A 15,067-nucleotide genomic window follows, 5' to 3' on the forward strand; every position below is an offset into this window, starting at 1 on the left:
ATATAACAAATTAGAAACAAAGAAAAGGGAAAAAATGCACCAGGAGATCAAAATATCCAATCATTTTGTCTTCGTACAAGAAAATATAAAAACAAATAAGTATTTAATTGGAAATTGTAAACAATAAATTGCCCATAGGCGTGAATGCAGGAGTGAACGTGAGTGCGATTGGTTGTCTCTGTCTTAGCCTTATGACAGACTGGCGACCTGTCCAGGGTTCTACCCCGCCTCTCACCCTAAGACAGCTGGGACAAGCTCCAGCAACCCCTGCAACCCTGAAAAGGATAAGCGGAAGCGAATAGATGGATGGAAATGATTTTTTCAAATGACCAGTTATAGAAAGATTATAGATTTTAGTATTCAGGTCAGTTTACCTTCATTAAGCGCACTCATCAAATAGTTAAATATTGTAAACCAACTTTATATTGTTCATCTACACATTTAACACTGCTGGATTTAGATTTTATTAGCATTAAAAGTTAAACAGTAAGCACAAATGTTATTTATAGGAATAGGTCATGAGTGGACATTATTTAAAATGACATTATTTAATGTTTGTGAAATTGAGATTCATGTTTGAACTTGAAGAGCCTGTGACTGTGATGGAAGGTGCACACATGTGTATTACAAACCAGCTCAACATTTTTTAACACAAACAATCTGCACAACTCAGATGAACAAGAAGTGTCAGCCACCTCACACTGTAGTGGACAATGAAAGTACACATAAAAATCACAAAATAACAAAATACAGCTGAAAAAACAGGACATGGATACTGATGGTAAACACATAAACACAGATATAACTTCCACAGCACACCATCATGCAGTACAGATCTACTGAACTCCTGTTAGCTATCAGCTTGGATGTTGGGGGAAAATCAGGGGGGAATGCAGGAAAATGCACTTTAATAACCACTTTTCTCAATATTTTTGAAGGAACTGAGAAGACTTTCATAATTTCTTTGCAATAGAATCTAACCTAAACATTGCACTTTGCTACATATACTGCAAAAATATCAATTTCACAGTTCTCTAATAGCATGCTATCAGGTAAAAACAGTTTATTTCCAAAAGATGCACAAGCATGCTTCGATTTAATCATGAACGAACAACAACAAATCATAACAAAGCCATGAGGGGGATGCCAGGTTTTTCTTAAAACAACAGTCATGGACACATGCCTCGGGAAAAATACGTTATCATTGTGACTCATGTTAAATATTCCCATAGGTATACCAACCAAAGAGGTGGCAATAAAGTTAGAAGGCTACCAGAACAAAATACATTAAAGGTATATGATGCAGCAACAGCTGGAACTTTAAAAAGACTTCATTTCTTGTTTCTTACCAGATTGAACTATCACATCGTATCATATGCTGTGCACAAGCAGAGAAGAAATGATGTACAAAAATACGTACAAATAGACGCTATAACAGGGAGATACTCAAGGACTGAGATTCTACTGAGCTGCCTTTGGACTGCCTCGTTGAGCTTTTTTAACAACAAGCACAGTAAAACATTATGACCTGATGATTCATAAACAACGCTACGATACCGATGAAGTAAAGCAAATCAAAATGGAAATGATCAGAGGTTAACCTGGCCATTTGCGTAGTTTGTGAAGATCAGCCCGGAACGGGAGACGCAAACAAACTACATTTAAACTATGGAAATAAGAGCGACGCAGAGCATAAAAAGTTTCTACACTTTAGCTTCAAGCACAATTTGTGAATGAAATACAAAGAAATAGGAAGATAAGACGATCACATTTCATTCCCATTGATCTATACTGAGACAGAGCTTGATGGAGTTACAGTAGATCTGTCATAAAACACTCAAGGAGGAAAATTAAACTTCACAGCCACTTCAAAAAGAAAAATTAACTTGGATACAATGAATAAATATATCAACATATTGTAATCTACCACTGACCAAATGACTCTAAAGCTTAATTTTACTGGGCTCTTGAGTGTGAAATGAAATGCATATTAAGTTCACAGCAAGGAAAAGGCTAGTCAAAAGAAGAAGAGCCACAAGGGACAGAAAGGACAGAAAGGGGGGGGAGAAAGAAAGAAAAATATATGACAGCAAAGTTTCATTTACCACGTTCTAGCTTCTTATCTTTGAACCGCGAGAGCAGCAAATTGATGCGTAGGAAGGACATAGGCATGAGGAGTAAAGAGTTGAAACGGGCAAAGTGAACAAGATGTAGGGAAGAGAAAAACAAAGAGACGGAGTGAGTCCAGAATTCTCATGACTGTCAGCGAATGATAAACAGTTTCATACATTAACAGTCAAAATGCTGCGACTAACACACATGTGTCATGACTCCTTGACTCTGGACACATGAAAAGATATCTGTACCAGGCATACACATACAGGCACACACAAATGCACAGTATAAAGACTGACACTAAGAAAATATTATATTATATCACAAAACAAAGGAGGAGAACAAAGATGCAGATGTTTGTATGCATTGCATGTTGAGTTTGTGAGTGACCATTGAAAGCTGTCGACCATACTCACTGGTGCCTTCTTCTGAAACCATCCCAAGTCCCTCAGCCTTGTTCTGTCTCTCAAAAGCGTTCAAGTCCAAAACACTGTTAACAGCAAACATTTAATCAGCTTAAAAAGTACAAAAACTTGTATATCCCCTCCAACGGTAAGCAGAAGTATAACATCGACGTAACCATAAATCTATTACAGACCTGCAGGTCTGCATCAGAGACTGAATGCTAAGGAAGAACCCCACATCCTTTTTATCCTTCAGATAGTCCAGCATCCTCTGCACACAGATGACAAGAGCATGATGACAACAACGCTCTAATGAAGATGTCAAGATGTAGATAGGCGGTAAAATAAATTTTGTTTTTTAAATCTTTTTAGCCTACAGACATAAATATATCATACTCATGAAGGCTCTTTACCTGCTGTACATCACTGTTGCCTCCATTGAGGATGGAGATTCCCAGTTTGAGTGTAGAAGAAACCATGGCTCCAGGTTCACCTGAAACAAGCAGATACCGCTCGTACAACAACTTGACCCAACCATGAATAGCGAAGCTGGATTCTCTTTGCCAAGATAGCAACAGATAAAATGGTAGGAAAGGTTGCCTACAGTTTTTTTTTATAGCAGGGGAGTCGAATAAGTCTGAGGGAGAATGAGCTGTGCTGCCTCTACAGCATAAAGTGGGTGCGATGGGTTGTCCATGACGGACAGCAGTTTATTCAGTGAGCTCCTAGCCCCCAAAATTTACACGTCCTACTCCCACTACTTTTTTATAAACAGGTTCATCTAACACAGCTAACGCTTGGTTCATAATTTTCAGACAAGTGTGTGTGTGTGTGTGTGTGTGTGTGTGTGTGTGTGTAAGAGTGTGCTACTATGTGTCTGTGTGCAGATCTAATGTGCAGCAGCTACCTTTACAGGCGCTGATCATTTGCAGCACCATCTCTGCAGCACCACGGTTGTGCAGACGGGACTGCTGGTACAAGAGCCTCTGTTTCTCCATCTCCTTTTCCTGTGCAGCAGAGTAGCAAGGAAACAGCTGTAACCCTGTCAACAGAGACTGCACTGCCCCCCGCACTTACACACACACACACACACACATGTACAGGCACACATACACTAAAAACACACACATCCTGATAATCTTATTCTAAATATAATTTGCTATTGTATTTGCTATACCATTGGTCCTGATGTCATCCAGAGTTGCTGGTTAATAATTCGTGTTATATGTACGTAACACAACTTTTTACACTTACATTTATTTTATCACCTATGAAACAGCTTCTCTTAATCTTTCTTTGTGTTAAGCTCAGTTAAGTGAGCAGATTCTCACTGTTTCCATCAGATAGTGGCCAGTTTGTTTCAGCTAAACTATTCTTTTCAAGTGTTGAATGAACTTGTAAAAAAAAAACAAGCTGTTTTAGTGTTAATACTCGGGACTCTTGAAGACATACAATTCTCTTCCAATGTATTAGTGTTGGAGACAGTTATTCCAGTTTATGATATCTAACACAGGTGCAAACATTCAATTGCAGCAATCATTTCATCCCAGATTGTAACACACACTTCACATATTCTTCTTAGGAAGCAACATCAGTTGCTGGAGTAAAACAACATGCAACCCCTGCTTCCAACAGAACAGCTTAGGGTTGTTCTACTTCACAGCCTAAACTTATATTTTATGCTACCTGGAGTAGCCTGTCTGTATGTGGCGCTTGTCTGCTTTTTAGATAAACTATAAGACCCTAAACTGAAACTGAGGAAAAGTTGCTTGCTTGACTAAATATTTTCGACATTTAGAGTTTTGACTTGTCACGATATGAAAATAAAAAAAGACTGTTCTATTCAACAACTTTGAAATATTTACTCTGAAAAAGGCTGATTGGTTATGAGCACCATTTAGTTATACAGCAGCAGTCTTTGTCAAACTGTCAAATCACTCATCACCCTTCAGATTTATTTGAATTAGATTAATAAAGGTATGTGATATTTTAAAACTACTGAACACTAGACAAACAAATGAGTCTGCACATCTGCAGACACTGCATACTGTTTAATATAACATATTAAGATTAAAGTGAATAAAAAAAACACACAAACTTTAATGCTGCGTGACGCAGTATTCTAACTCACGCTATTCGGACTATGCTGCACTATACTTGTCTTTTTTATATTATTCTGTGGTACAGTACAAATACTATAATAATAGCAGGTAATGAACAACCATCCTGTTGACAAAAGAGGTTACATTTGACCCACCCACTGCACATCATGCACAGACCCCCACCCAAAGCACCCAAACCTCTACCTAACCCTCCCTCCGCCCCCCTCCCTCGTGAGCCTGAAGTGTTTTAAAACCATGAATGCACTTTTCTCTGGTTACAGAGATTCCGCTCAGCATAAGAGTATGAATAGAAAGAATGGAAAGAAACTGTGTGTATGAATGAATGTCTCTGTGAATGTAGCTGTTGTAGCGTATGCTCGCATGAGTGTGTTTGGGCTTGGGGCGGTATATGTACGGCTGACTGTGCAGGCTTTTACTGTATTCTTGGTGAGCACAGAGAGGGAAACTTGTTAGCGCTGTCCAATTCAAAGGAAAGACAAACAAAAATCAATTAGTTGTCAGATGTTGGAACTCTAGTTTTCAGGTGAGTCTATATGGGTGAACACAGTCAAATTAGCAGGTGATTACATGAGTTGTGAGTCAGAAAAGGGTGGTGCATGTCTAGAAGACACTGACCACAAACTCTGAGACTTGCACAGGGGACCTGTTAGGGATCCTGTGCTATGGCTTAATTAATCGCCATTATCTGTTTCTTACTAAATTAAGTCTAAAAGGGGCAACATCACAATTTACGTATCAGGTTCCAAAAGGAATCACCATAGCTGCAACATCACAGTGTCGAAACATCTTGGGCTTGGAAACTGTGATTCTGAAATTTTAATAGCTAGTACAGACTCACTTGTCTGTCTTCACCTGGGTTTTATTTTGAATTCTTTAGCTGCCGTCATCTCTACACTCGAGTCATGCAATTTAGAAAAAACAAAACAAAACAAAAAAACATTCTTTCAGAATATTGATCCCGACTGGTGTGCAGAGTCCAGGAAAGGCATGCACAGGTCAGTCCACCACAACAGGAAATAGACACGTGGTGTGAGTTAACGAAAGGAAGACAGAAAGGAAAAAAAAAAGAGAAATGTAGCAAGAGTGGGGTGGGGGGGATGTGCCGAGTGTGATGTCATGGTGTAGTCACTCAGTGCGTAGGGAGCTGCTTCTCCGCTGACTCCCCTGCCTCCCTTCCCCTGGTCCCCCCATACCATCTCTGTCTGTCGCACCTCAAAGGATGGCTCCTCCCCCTCCTGTTCTCCCCCTTCGTCCTCCTCACCAATGTGGCAGCTCTGAAAGCAGCAGACAGAATGTCGGTGAATTATTCTCTTCTGAAGTTCAGCTTCAAGATCTATTCCCATTGGTGTTTTACAGGTCTTACCTTTGCCATAATATCAGCATATGACATATAGAGATGGTCAACATCAAGTTTACTGTAAAGAAATACCACAGAGCAGGAATCAGTAAGTGTCACTGAGGAACAGGTCAGAGAACTGAGGCAGAGGAAGAAAGACGCTCTCACAGCTTTTCTGTAAGAGCTGTGCGGCTGAAATGAAGAATCAGCTGATGAAGGGGGTCAGGCTTCGTCTCAGTCTCCTCTTCCTCTTCCTCCTCTTCTTCCATGGTTTTCTAATCGTTAATAGATAGGATAAAACATGACAGACCCTTTGTATAAAGAATAGACAATATGCCAGTGATGAAACATTAATGAAAGTGTAACTTACTGATAAGTCATCAATCATCTTGTCTTCAAATGAGTAACCCTCGGTTTCTAACCAGTTGCGTTTGTATGCATCCAAGAACATGTTGGTTACCCTGTGCCTGCAAACAATGAAAGATCACTGACAATTAGGGATAATTAAGATAATTAGGTATAATGCCTCATAAAGCCTTTTGATTTTATTGTCGATCATGTTTTGAATAAGTAAGTTGCTAATCATTACGTGGTGATGTTGTACAGAGGCGTCATCCTGAAACAGGCCACCACAGCTCTGCGACGCTGTTTAGACAGCAGCTTGTGCCAAACCATTTTCTTTGACTTGAAGGGATGTTCAGTCTAATGTACAAAAAATAAATAATTATCTTGGAAAATGTCTCAATTTTCTTAAGCTCTGCATTGCCTGCTGGGTTATAGTCATAGGATCAGAGAGATAAGGACTTTTTAAACGGAGAGCCAGTTCCAGACCTTCTTTTATTGAGGATGCCTGGTTGTACTCACCACTTCAATGTGGTAAAGGACAGCAGACACCTCTTGTACTCTCTTCACCACCTTCTCCGGATCATCGGCATCTTCTGCTTTCCCAGACATCTCTTTATAAAGAGACATCTGCCAGCGCATTGCTGGGTCCTCTACCTAAAATATAACACGTCAATGTGTATAATGAACAGAATGAATAGATTTATACAGGAATGCGTTTATTATCTTCTTTCAGTTAGTAAAGAAATAAAAAGTCTGCCTACCTTGCCTTGCAGATGCAGGTTGTTGTGCAAGAATTCCCTCACCTCTTCATCTGTGTCTTTCTACGAGTTAAAGAAACCAAGATTTGGAGGACATTTATAATCCTATAGTTTAGTAATTAACAGCACGCAGCCTCTAAACAAATTTGGGAATGAAAAAAGTAACAGAGTTATATGACTGTGGAAAAATTATTATTATATATATAGAGAGAGATAAAATCCTTTCTACCCATTTTGTGTCAAAATGTATGCTAACAAAGAAGCAACGCTTTTGCACTATAGAAATTTAAAGCGCTATTAATCTATGAAGCAAGTTTTGCCCAAAGAAATCACATTAATAAGCACAAGTACCAGTGAGTATCTGATCTTGGCAAGGTTGATGAGTTCCTGGTCTGCAGGAGAGCACATATTGAGGCCGATGGGAAGCATCTTCTTTAGCGCTGCTACAATTAGGGAGGTCTGCACAGAGTAGCGGTCCCCCCGTCGCTTCTTCTTGGTACGCTCCTGCTCTGAGCTGCCAGACTACAGAGAGATTAAACTGATTGAACACTTTCTATTCCATGAAGCAACTATATGGCACCAATAAAAAATCCCTTTTCAGAAAATGGTTTGTGGCATTTAAGGCTTTGGAGAATATTTAACAACTAAACAACATATTTTCTTCAACTTTTCGTGTCATGTCATGTGCTTCATTGCTGCACCAGCAACAGGTGTTACACACAATGCAGCTTCACTGTTAGTACTGCAGTGGCCAGACAGGGCACATCCTGTCCATTGGACATCACAGAGAACAGCACATGGGGTCAGCTCCATCGCCGTGGAGCTCTTCTCACACGCTCCTATCCAGAGCCTGACAATGCTCATTACTGTCTGTTGTCTGGCCTCACAGCACCCTCTCTGCCCTTATTGTGCATGCTTGGTGTTGGTGTGTGTGGGTGGAAAACACTCTATGGGCTTTGAGAGTCATTGTGATGATCAGGAAACAGAAGCTCACTACAGTAATGCCCATCTGATAGCCCAGGAGAAGAGGTTCTACTTGCACCAACCACGTAAAACATCAAACAGTGATTAGGTTTATTTAACAATTTAATGGTGTCAATGAACATGACATGAAGTAACGAGTCCAGTTAGTAAATATGATGACAGTATTCTGGTGATGTAGTGAGAGCTAGCTTAATTTCCTGCAAAAGATCCAGCGACTGACATTTGCTACTGGTGGACCGAGCAACAGCAGGGAATGGACTTTTGGTTTAAACAGCTACTGAAAAGAGAAGAGTCCCCCAGCGCAGGAATCTCTGACACAAAAGCTGAAAAAAAACCCCCCAAGCATCAGTGACACAAGTAACATCACAGTAGCACGGGCTCCATAACTGTATCCAACAAGGATCATCGAAAGGCAAACTATTTACTGGTCAAAGAAAAACAGGGTGATGGTACTCGGCTGCAGGAGTGCACACACCAAATTATATACGCTACTGCTCTGCCGAGCACCATGAAACCTTTCACACTACTGTGATCTACAGCAAAGAGCTTTCATCAAGCTGCTCCGGACCCCTACTCACACATATACAGACACACATAAAAGCATGTGTTTGCGACACATTCACACTCACATTCTTTACTCCTAAAAAACAAAGAATATATTTGTGTATAATATAATCTCACACTTCATTCATTCACTCATAGATGTGTAGTGAAGTCTCTCCTAAGAGGAAAAACCCTGTATGTGTGTGTTTGTGTGTTTGTATACGTGTGAATATTGGGATCTGTCTATTAGCAGTTGATGAAATGCCTCCGCAAACTCAGGGTGCCATGCGATCAGCACAGCTCTCGTGCACAAACACGGTCTAACCTCTCCATCTCCGGCCTAGTGGCCCAGCGTCCAACCCCGACACAGGATATATATGGAGAAAAAACAGTTAGCAACAATCTTACTACTACACTATATACTGCCGCTTACACAGACCTGGGAAAAAAAGGATATTAATATTTATGTAACAGCCCATCAGTCTTCTTGTAGAAACTTATTTGTGAAATGACTGAAATGAACACTTACAGAATAATCATAAAGCTACAGCAGCTTAAAGAAAAACAATGAAATAACAGCTGAGAAAACACCAAGAAGGGCTTCCTGTTACTTTTCTCTGCTTGTAATGGGTGGTGTTAGTGAAACATTAATTATTAGAGTTTAGTTTCTTAATGTGTTATGACTCAAGATATGGAAGTAGGTGAATCAAACATCTAGAGAACAGGCAATGTTTTACTTTTACATTTCCTTTGCTCTCAGATAGTACCTTGCTCATCTTGCTCTTACTGTCAGCAGTCAGGAAGGACATGTTGTTGATCTCATTCATCACCACGAAGTTCTGCTCCTCCCTCTTGAAGTTCTGCAATATATAACACAATAAAGATGCTAAACGAGAGACGGAATAAATGCATACATATATGATGTCAGAAAACAGAAGACTTACGTGGGATTTGGACCAGAAAATGAAGACCTCACCCACCATCCTGAAAAGCTCCTCTGCATCTGGGTCTGGACAAGTCAGCCACCTTGCCCTACAGACACAGGAAGCAATAGATAGTTCTTAAACGTGAATCATGACCAGCAAAAGGGTGAAATGAAAGTGGAGCTTTCTTTTAAAACCTTGAATTATTGTTCCTGTTGAGTTTCCTGTTCTACTGTTCAGATTTTGAATTTATTATTTCTTGTAGGTTTAGTTCCCTGGTTCCATCCCTCTGCCTCAATAACAACATTGTGCCTCATTGCAAGACAAAAAAGCGTCATATTATGCTCCCCTAAATTTCTAATTTCAATAAAAAAAAGAAAACTGAAGCAGAAATGTGTTTCATATAAATGTGCTGCTAATCTCAGCTACCTGTTGTTGTCCACGTAGCGAATGAGCAAAGGGTAGAGAGCGTACAAGTCCCGACAGAGTACAGCAAACTCATCTCGAATGGTCCCGTTTTCGCTGTCCACCTCTGTTTTGCCCTCCATGCGCAGATGATCCTCCTCTGCCACCACCTTTGCTGCACGCTTCTTCAGCTTTTCCATGGTTGGGATAAAGTGGGATTTAAGCATCTCTGGTTTAGCCCTGCTCACAATGGGCTGAGCGAACACTGGACAAGGCACAAAACATTTGCCAGTCATCTCCAAATAATAGTTGTGTAACATGTGAAAATGTAGCTGTTTACACATTATGATATGCTGCAATACTATAGCTGTGTGTCACGTGACATTATTTTGGCTTATTGTAAATCCTCTGGTCACTAACCTGCTAATCTTTTCATCCAAGAGGCTTCATCTATACCCAGGTTGTTAACCACAATCTTCATGATGCTACCCAGCAGCTGGTTGAGTTGCTCGGAGGTGACAGCGGTGCAGAGCTGGCCGTCCTGCTCGGGGAAGTTCTCTGGGCCTCTCTCCCACCAGCGCGGGAGATAGTTGCACAGCATGGGCAAGGTGATCTCAATCACATGGGGCATTTCTGTGTAGCGAGCTCCAGACTCAGACAGGTCATGGATCTCTTTCATCAGAATCTCCAGTTCTGGGATGTCAGGACACAGCTCTTCTACTTGATTGGGAAGACCAAGAACTAAGCGGGGAGAGAAAAGACGAGTGAAATCACGGACATGAAAAATAACTCAGCATGAACACTATCTAATAGTTTGAAGCATGTAAATTGAATCATAAAGGTAAAAGAACTCACTTGCTCTCTCTCTAGGAGTCTTGGTCGTGTAAACAGAAAATGAGTTGAATTCATTTAGCACTGGTTCAAGAAAGGCTACCGGCATAGCAGCTGCTAAGTGGGCCAAACACTCGCCAAGAGCTGGTCGCTGTCTGCAAAGGAAGGAAAAAACACGCATACTCATAAGATGTCTGTATGAAATAACACATGCAAAATCAACCTTTGAAAGAATACATGCGCATTAAGAAAAATAAATGTTTCTTGTTATGATATCTGATATATAATGAAAAAAGTAAAACTAGTTCCAGGCTTTTTTTTAGACCATGTCTCTACTCACTTCTCCACATGTGGAGTCTTCACAGTGCCCAAAGAGTAGATGCTGCACATTAGACGATAGCAGGATATCTGCAAGTCGTCCACTGAGAATGTCGAGAAGAGACTTCATTAGCTCTGAGTTGGTCCAGAGTAACAAGTCATTAATGGTTCATTTAAAGGACAAAAGCATTCTACTTACTCATGACATCATCACCAAACTGGTGTTGGGCAATGTGGTCAAACAGTGAAGTGAGGACTGGCAGCAGGGCAGTGGTGGTGTAGTTGATATTCTGTGCTACACCCTTAACCTGTAAACAACACACAAATACAGATTTCAGTTCACAAGAAAAACATGAACACATTTGTTTAGTGAGCAAAAAGAAGAGAAAACCCTCTCTGACCTGGTTTCGACTGGACACCTTGCCCAGTTTCAGATTTTCAACCATCTTCTCAATGTCATCCGCAGCGCTCTCAAAGAACTGACGCAGGCCGGCTTTCACAATCTCAGGGCCTGATTTCATAACAGTCCTTAAAGAATACACAGAGAAAAAGTTTTTCTAAAAATCTCAGACAGTTTGTTTCTATTTTCTCTTTGCTTGTGGAGCAACAGGGATGTTTTATGGGTATATTGTGATCTACCTGGCATCCAGTGATCGTGAGAGAATGTGCAGGCAGTTTACCACTGCAGGGGCATCCGTTCCTGAAAACATAACAAAAAAGGTGCATTGTCAGTGCTATCCAAATTACTGCAAATGCCACAATTAGCTCTAAACCTGGTATACAGTTTGTTGGGAAACATTGAGCAAACTCACAATTACACTACAACGGTAAAGTCTGAATCTTCTGAATCACAAATGTTAAATACATAGCTGAAACAACATTAATTATTATTTAAGAAAAGAGCATAAAAAGTTGTTAAAAAACAGTTTCTTAAGTGCAATGCCACCATCACAGAGTTTTATTTAGGCACGTTTAAAGTGGAAGATCATATTGTGCTGGTGAGACAAGCTCACCTGTCCACTGGCCATGTAACAATGACAGTCTACTTAAGACATATGGTGGTGAAGGGGAGTAAAATGACAACAAAGCATTCATTGTCTCATATAAGCCAGGATGATAACACACGACAAAGCTGCAGTACAGTACCAGTGGATATCTGACGCCGTCACAGACATTCATGCTAACTTTGTGGATACCTTTCAAATCAAAGACAAACTACAGCAAACATTAAAGCCAAGCAAAAGCTGAGCTAAAGACAGAGAAGAGAAGAACTGGTAAGTTAGGAGGAGGTAACGATGATTTATTAGTTTGATTAGTATGTAAAGTAAAGGTAGGGAGGAGGAAGAAGCAAAAAAATAAAACGCTGTAATAAAGAGAAATTACACAGGAAAACAAATACAGAGATGGTGACAGGGCATGACATCATGCAATTTCCTTACCAAAAAGAGATACTCTGTGCCTCACCAAAGCAGCCAACTTACAGAAGATACTGAGGTAGGAGGAGAAAAGAGGAAGGGAGAGAGGAAGGGAGTATAGTAAGGGGAAACAAGGCAGGAAAAATGTTTGAAGTACACATAAAGCAAAAGGAAAGTAAAGGAGATCATGGATATCACACAACAGGAGAAAGATGGAGGGACATGGAAGGAGAGGACAGATACTATCACACTGTCCTAGAGGGAAAGGAAATGGCAATTTTTTCAGGACACATAATTCAAGGTAAGATTGATTTTTTTAAAATATGGTTTTATGACACATACCTCGCAATCATCTCCTTCTCTTTATTTGAGGAATGACCTCCACTGCCCAATACTTTGGCAGGAGTGGAGAGAAAGTACAGGCAGTGGTTCTTGAAGTACTGATTTACCAGCGGCAAGAGGATCTATAAAAAAATAACCCAGCATAAAATATCCAATTATAAATAGTATCTGCTTAGTAAAGCTACAGAATAAAAGGCGTTTCTCAAAAACACAAATTGTGGCAATTTTTTCAGTCCCTACAAACTTCAGCACAGGATTCTGTTACAACTATCACCCTCTGACATCCACGAACAAAAAGTACGACGAATAAAGAAGCTCACCTTGGCAAAGAATTTGATTTCTTGTTCGTGTGGTGACTTTTCCACTCTACCGCTGCTAACTACAGCCTCTGTTAGAAAAAATAAAAATAATAATTAAACCACTTCTGACTTTATTTCTGGTCTAAACAGCAGTGCACACAGTATAAGTACAAAAATCTATGTGTGTTCAATCACAGTACCAAGATGAGCGATGAATTCCTGGGCAATGTCCATCCATTTAAGAAGCTTCTGAAGGAAGCCATAAGCAAAACGCTTTTCAATGGAGGAGATGTCCTGTTCCATATCCTTTAGACCTCTAGGAGTGGAAAAAAAGATGGAGGAAATATGGAAGGAGTTGAAAGAGAAAAACGGATAGCTCTAATCTTAAACTCTGAGAGCTCCAGCTTACCTCGTCACAGCATATCCATTAAGCTGGAGGAACTTGAGCAAGTCCTGGGCTTTCTCCCTGTCTCTGGCCTTCTCCTTAGCCGTCAATGTGTCATAAGGCACGAGCAAAGGATGAGTACCACCACCTAGCAAGGGCACAAGTCATTTTTTAAATCAACATATCATTAAAAAGAAAACTCCCAGTTTACTGTAATAAAAACTACTCTTGCCTTTGGACTGTAGCTCCAACTTCTTCTTCCTGCCCCAGGTGTTGTGATAGTTTTCTGCTAGCTGTTCAGCCATAGACTATGTGGAAAGAAAATAAATAATTATTCTACCTAGTTCTTTAAAGGTATGTGAGCAACTTGTATGACCTATAAATGCTGGGGAAAATCTGACCAGAAGAGACATACTTGCAGCTCTCTGGAGAGGGCCATTCCTGAGATGTCTACTGGCTGAGGGCTGTATCCGTGACTCGGATCATAAGTGGCCTGAAGACAATTTAAAAAAAGATCTTGTGTGTAACAGTGTCCATGTGAAGTTTTTCAGTAAAAGAGAAACTCCATTGTTTCCCCAATTTAATTAGGCCAAGAGAAAATTCATTTTGCATGATCCACGAATGTTCTGTTCTTACACTTATGTAAAAACCTTGCATTCCTATATGGACTTTTACCTGAGCAGTTTGAGAGATTTTGCGCGTGGCGGTGGTGGCGGCGGCCTTTTTCTCGACTTCTCCTTCTCCATCCCTTGCTTTCTCTATGGTCCACTCCCATGCTAGCATAGCTTTGACGGATTCTTTAATGGGCCAACGATAAATCTCCTTGTCCTGAGAAAAGGAGGTAGAGGGCTTTACAATTAACAACTAAGCTATACTATGAATGCCCATAACAATAATCATGCAAAAATAGTCAAAAGGTAATGAATACTAATTAAGAAGATCTGGCATCCTCATATTTAATGGAACACAGGGACACTACAAAAGGTTAGATATGATTAAGTGTTCAGAATTTCAAGCTTCAGACTAAAACAAGTGAAAAATCATTACCTTTTCAGAGAATGTTTTGTATGGCCGGAGCATCGGGTGAGTCTTAGCATTCTCATCTAGCACCTCTCCATACGTCCAGTTGTTCTGAATCTGAAAAATGATTTAAGCAATTATTACAAGTAATACTTTAAAAAACATTATTGCTTACATTATTCCCTTATTACTGACCTTTTCAAAAGCCCATTTATCATGAGTGTGTTCTGCATACTTGTTGATGAAAGGATCCAGTCTCTCTGGGATGATAGTGCTGAAAATTTAGTCATATTTACTGTTACTCAAATAAGCTAATATCTAAACTTAACTTCAGAATGCCACTATGACTTTATAGAAATTACAGTGTAGTTTCATGTAAGAAGTTTATATCTGCCTTTTCAGTTACATTCATAACTGCACTTGAAGATTTGAGCAACACTTAAACGCACACACCACACTCCACAGGATGCACTCAGAAGCTGTCCTACAGTTTATATATATATATATATATATGTATATAT

The 15,067-nt window shown here is 40.0% G+C and overlaps 1 protein-coding gene across 3 annotated transcripts in view; it reads right to left on the reverse strand.

Annotated features, from left to right (window-relative positions):
* The window catches only part of ryr1b (ryanodine receptor 1b (skeletal)), a 63,705-nt gene that overhangs the window by 12,773 nt on the left and 35,865 nt on the right, over positions 1-15,067 (reverse strand). For 2 of the 3 annotated variants that reach the window (XM_013911588.1, XM_013911586.1), the window contains exons 53-84: positions 14,742-14,820; positions 14,574-14,663; positions 14,202-14,354; positions 13,942-14,019; positions 13,759-13,834; positions 13,551-13,674; positions 13,342-13,457; positions 13,163-13,230; positions 12,843-12,964; positions 12,525-12,574; positions 11,725-11,785; positions 11,487-11,613; positions 11,285-11,393; positions 11,108-11,189; positions 10,792-10,922; positions 10,357-10,677; positions 9,961-10,201; positions 9,553-9,640; positions 9,376-9,468; positions 8,934-8,948; positions 7,433-7,603; positions 7,085-7,144; positions 6,843-6,977; positions 6,568-6,680; positions 6,349-6,445; positions 6,147-6,253; positions 6,006-6,057; positions 5,854-5,916; positions 3,427-3,526; positions 2,933-3,012; positions 2,714-2,790; positions 2,532-2,605 (exon numbers count right to left, since the gene is read on the reverse strand). In XM_013911588.1, the coding sequence (XP_013767042.1) occupies positions 2,532-2,605; positions 2,714-2,790; positions 2,933-3,012; positions 3,427-3,526; positions 5,854-5,916; positions 6,006-6,057; positions 6,147-6,253; positions 6,349-6,445; positions 6,568-6,680; positions 6,843-6,977; positions 7,085-7,144; positions 7,433-7,603; positions 8,934-8,948; positions 9,376-9,468; positions 9,553-9,640; positions 9,961-10,201; positions 10,357-10,677; positions 10,792-10,922; positions 11,108-11,189; positions 11,285-11,393; positions 11,487-11,613; positions 11,725-11,785; positions 12,525-12,574; positions 12,843-12,964; positions 13,163-13,230; positions 13,342-13,457; positions 13,551-13,674; positions 13,759-13,834; positions 13,942-14,019; positions 14,202-14,354; positions 14,574-14,663; positions 14,742-14,820 (3,353 nt within the window). Of the gene's footprint in view, positions 1-2,531; positions 2,606-2,713; positions 2,791-2,932; positions 3,013-3,426; positions 3,527-5,835; positions 5,917-6,005; positions 6,058-6,146; positions 6,254-6,348; positions 6,446-6,567; positions 6,681-6,842; positions 6,978-7,084; positions 7,145-7,432; positions 7,604-8,933; positions 8,949-9,375; positions 9,469-9,552; positions 9,641-9,960; positions 10,202-10,356; positions 10,678-10,791; positions 10,923-11,107; positions 11,190-11,284; positions 11,394-11,486; positions 11,614-11,724; positions 11,786-12,524; positions 12,575-12,842; positions 12,965-13,162; positions 13,231-13,341; positions 13,458-13,550; positions 13,675-13,758; positions 13,835-13,941; positions 14,020-14,201; positions 14,355-14,573; positions 14,664-14,741; positions 14,821-15,067 lie in introns of all 3 variants that reach the window. The other variant, XM_013911587.1, reaches the window with a different exon arrangement.

Source organism: Pundamilia nyererei, unplaced genomic scaffold, assembly GCF_000239375.1.
Source record: "Pundamilia nyererei isolate P.nyererei 1_Seehausen unplaced genomic scaffold, PunNye1.0 scaffold00066, whole genome shotgun sequence".
Classification (NCBI taxonomy): domain Eukaryota; kingdom Metazoa; phylum Chordata; class Actinopteri; order Cichliformes; family Cichlidae; genus Pundamilia; species Pundamilia nyererei.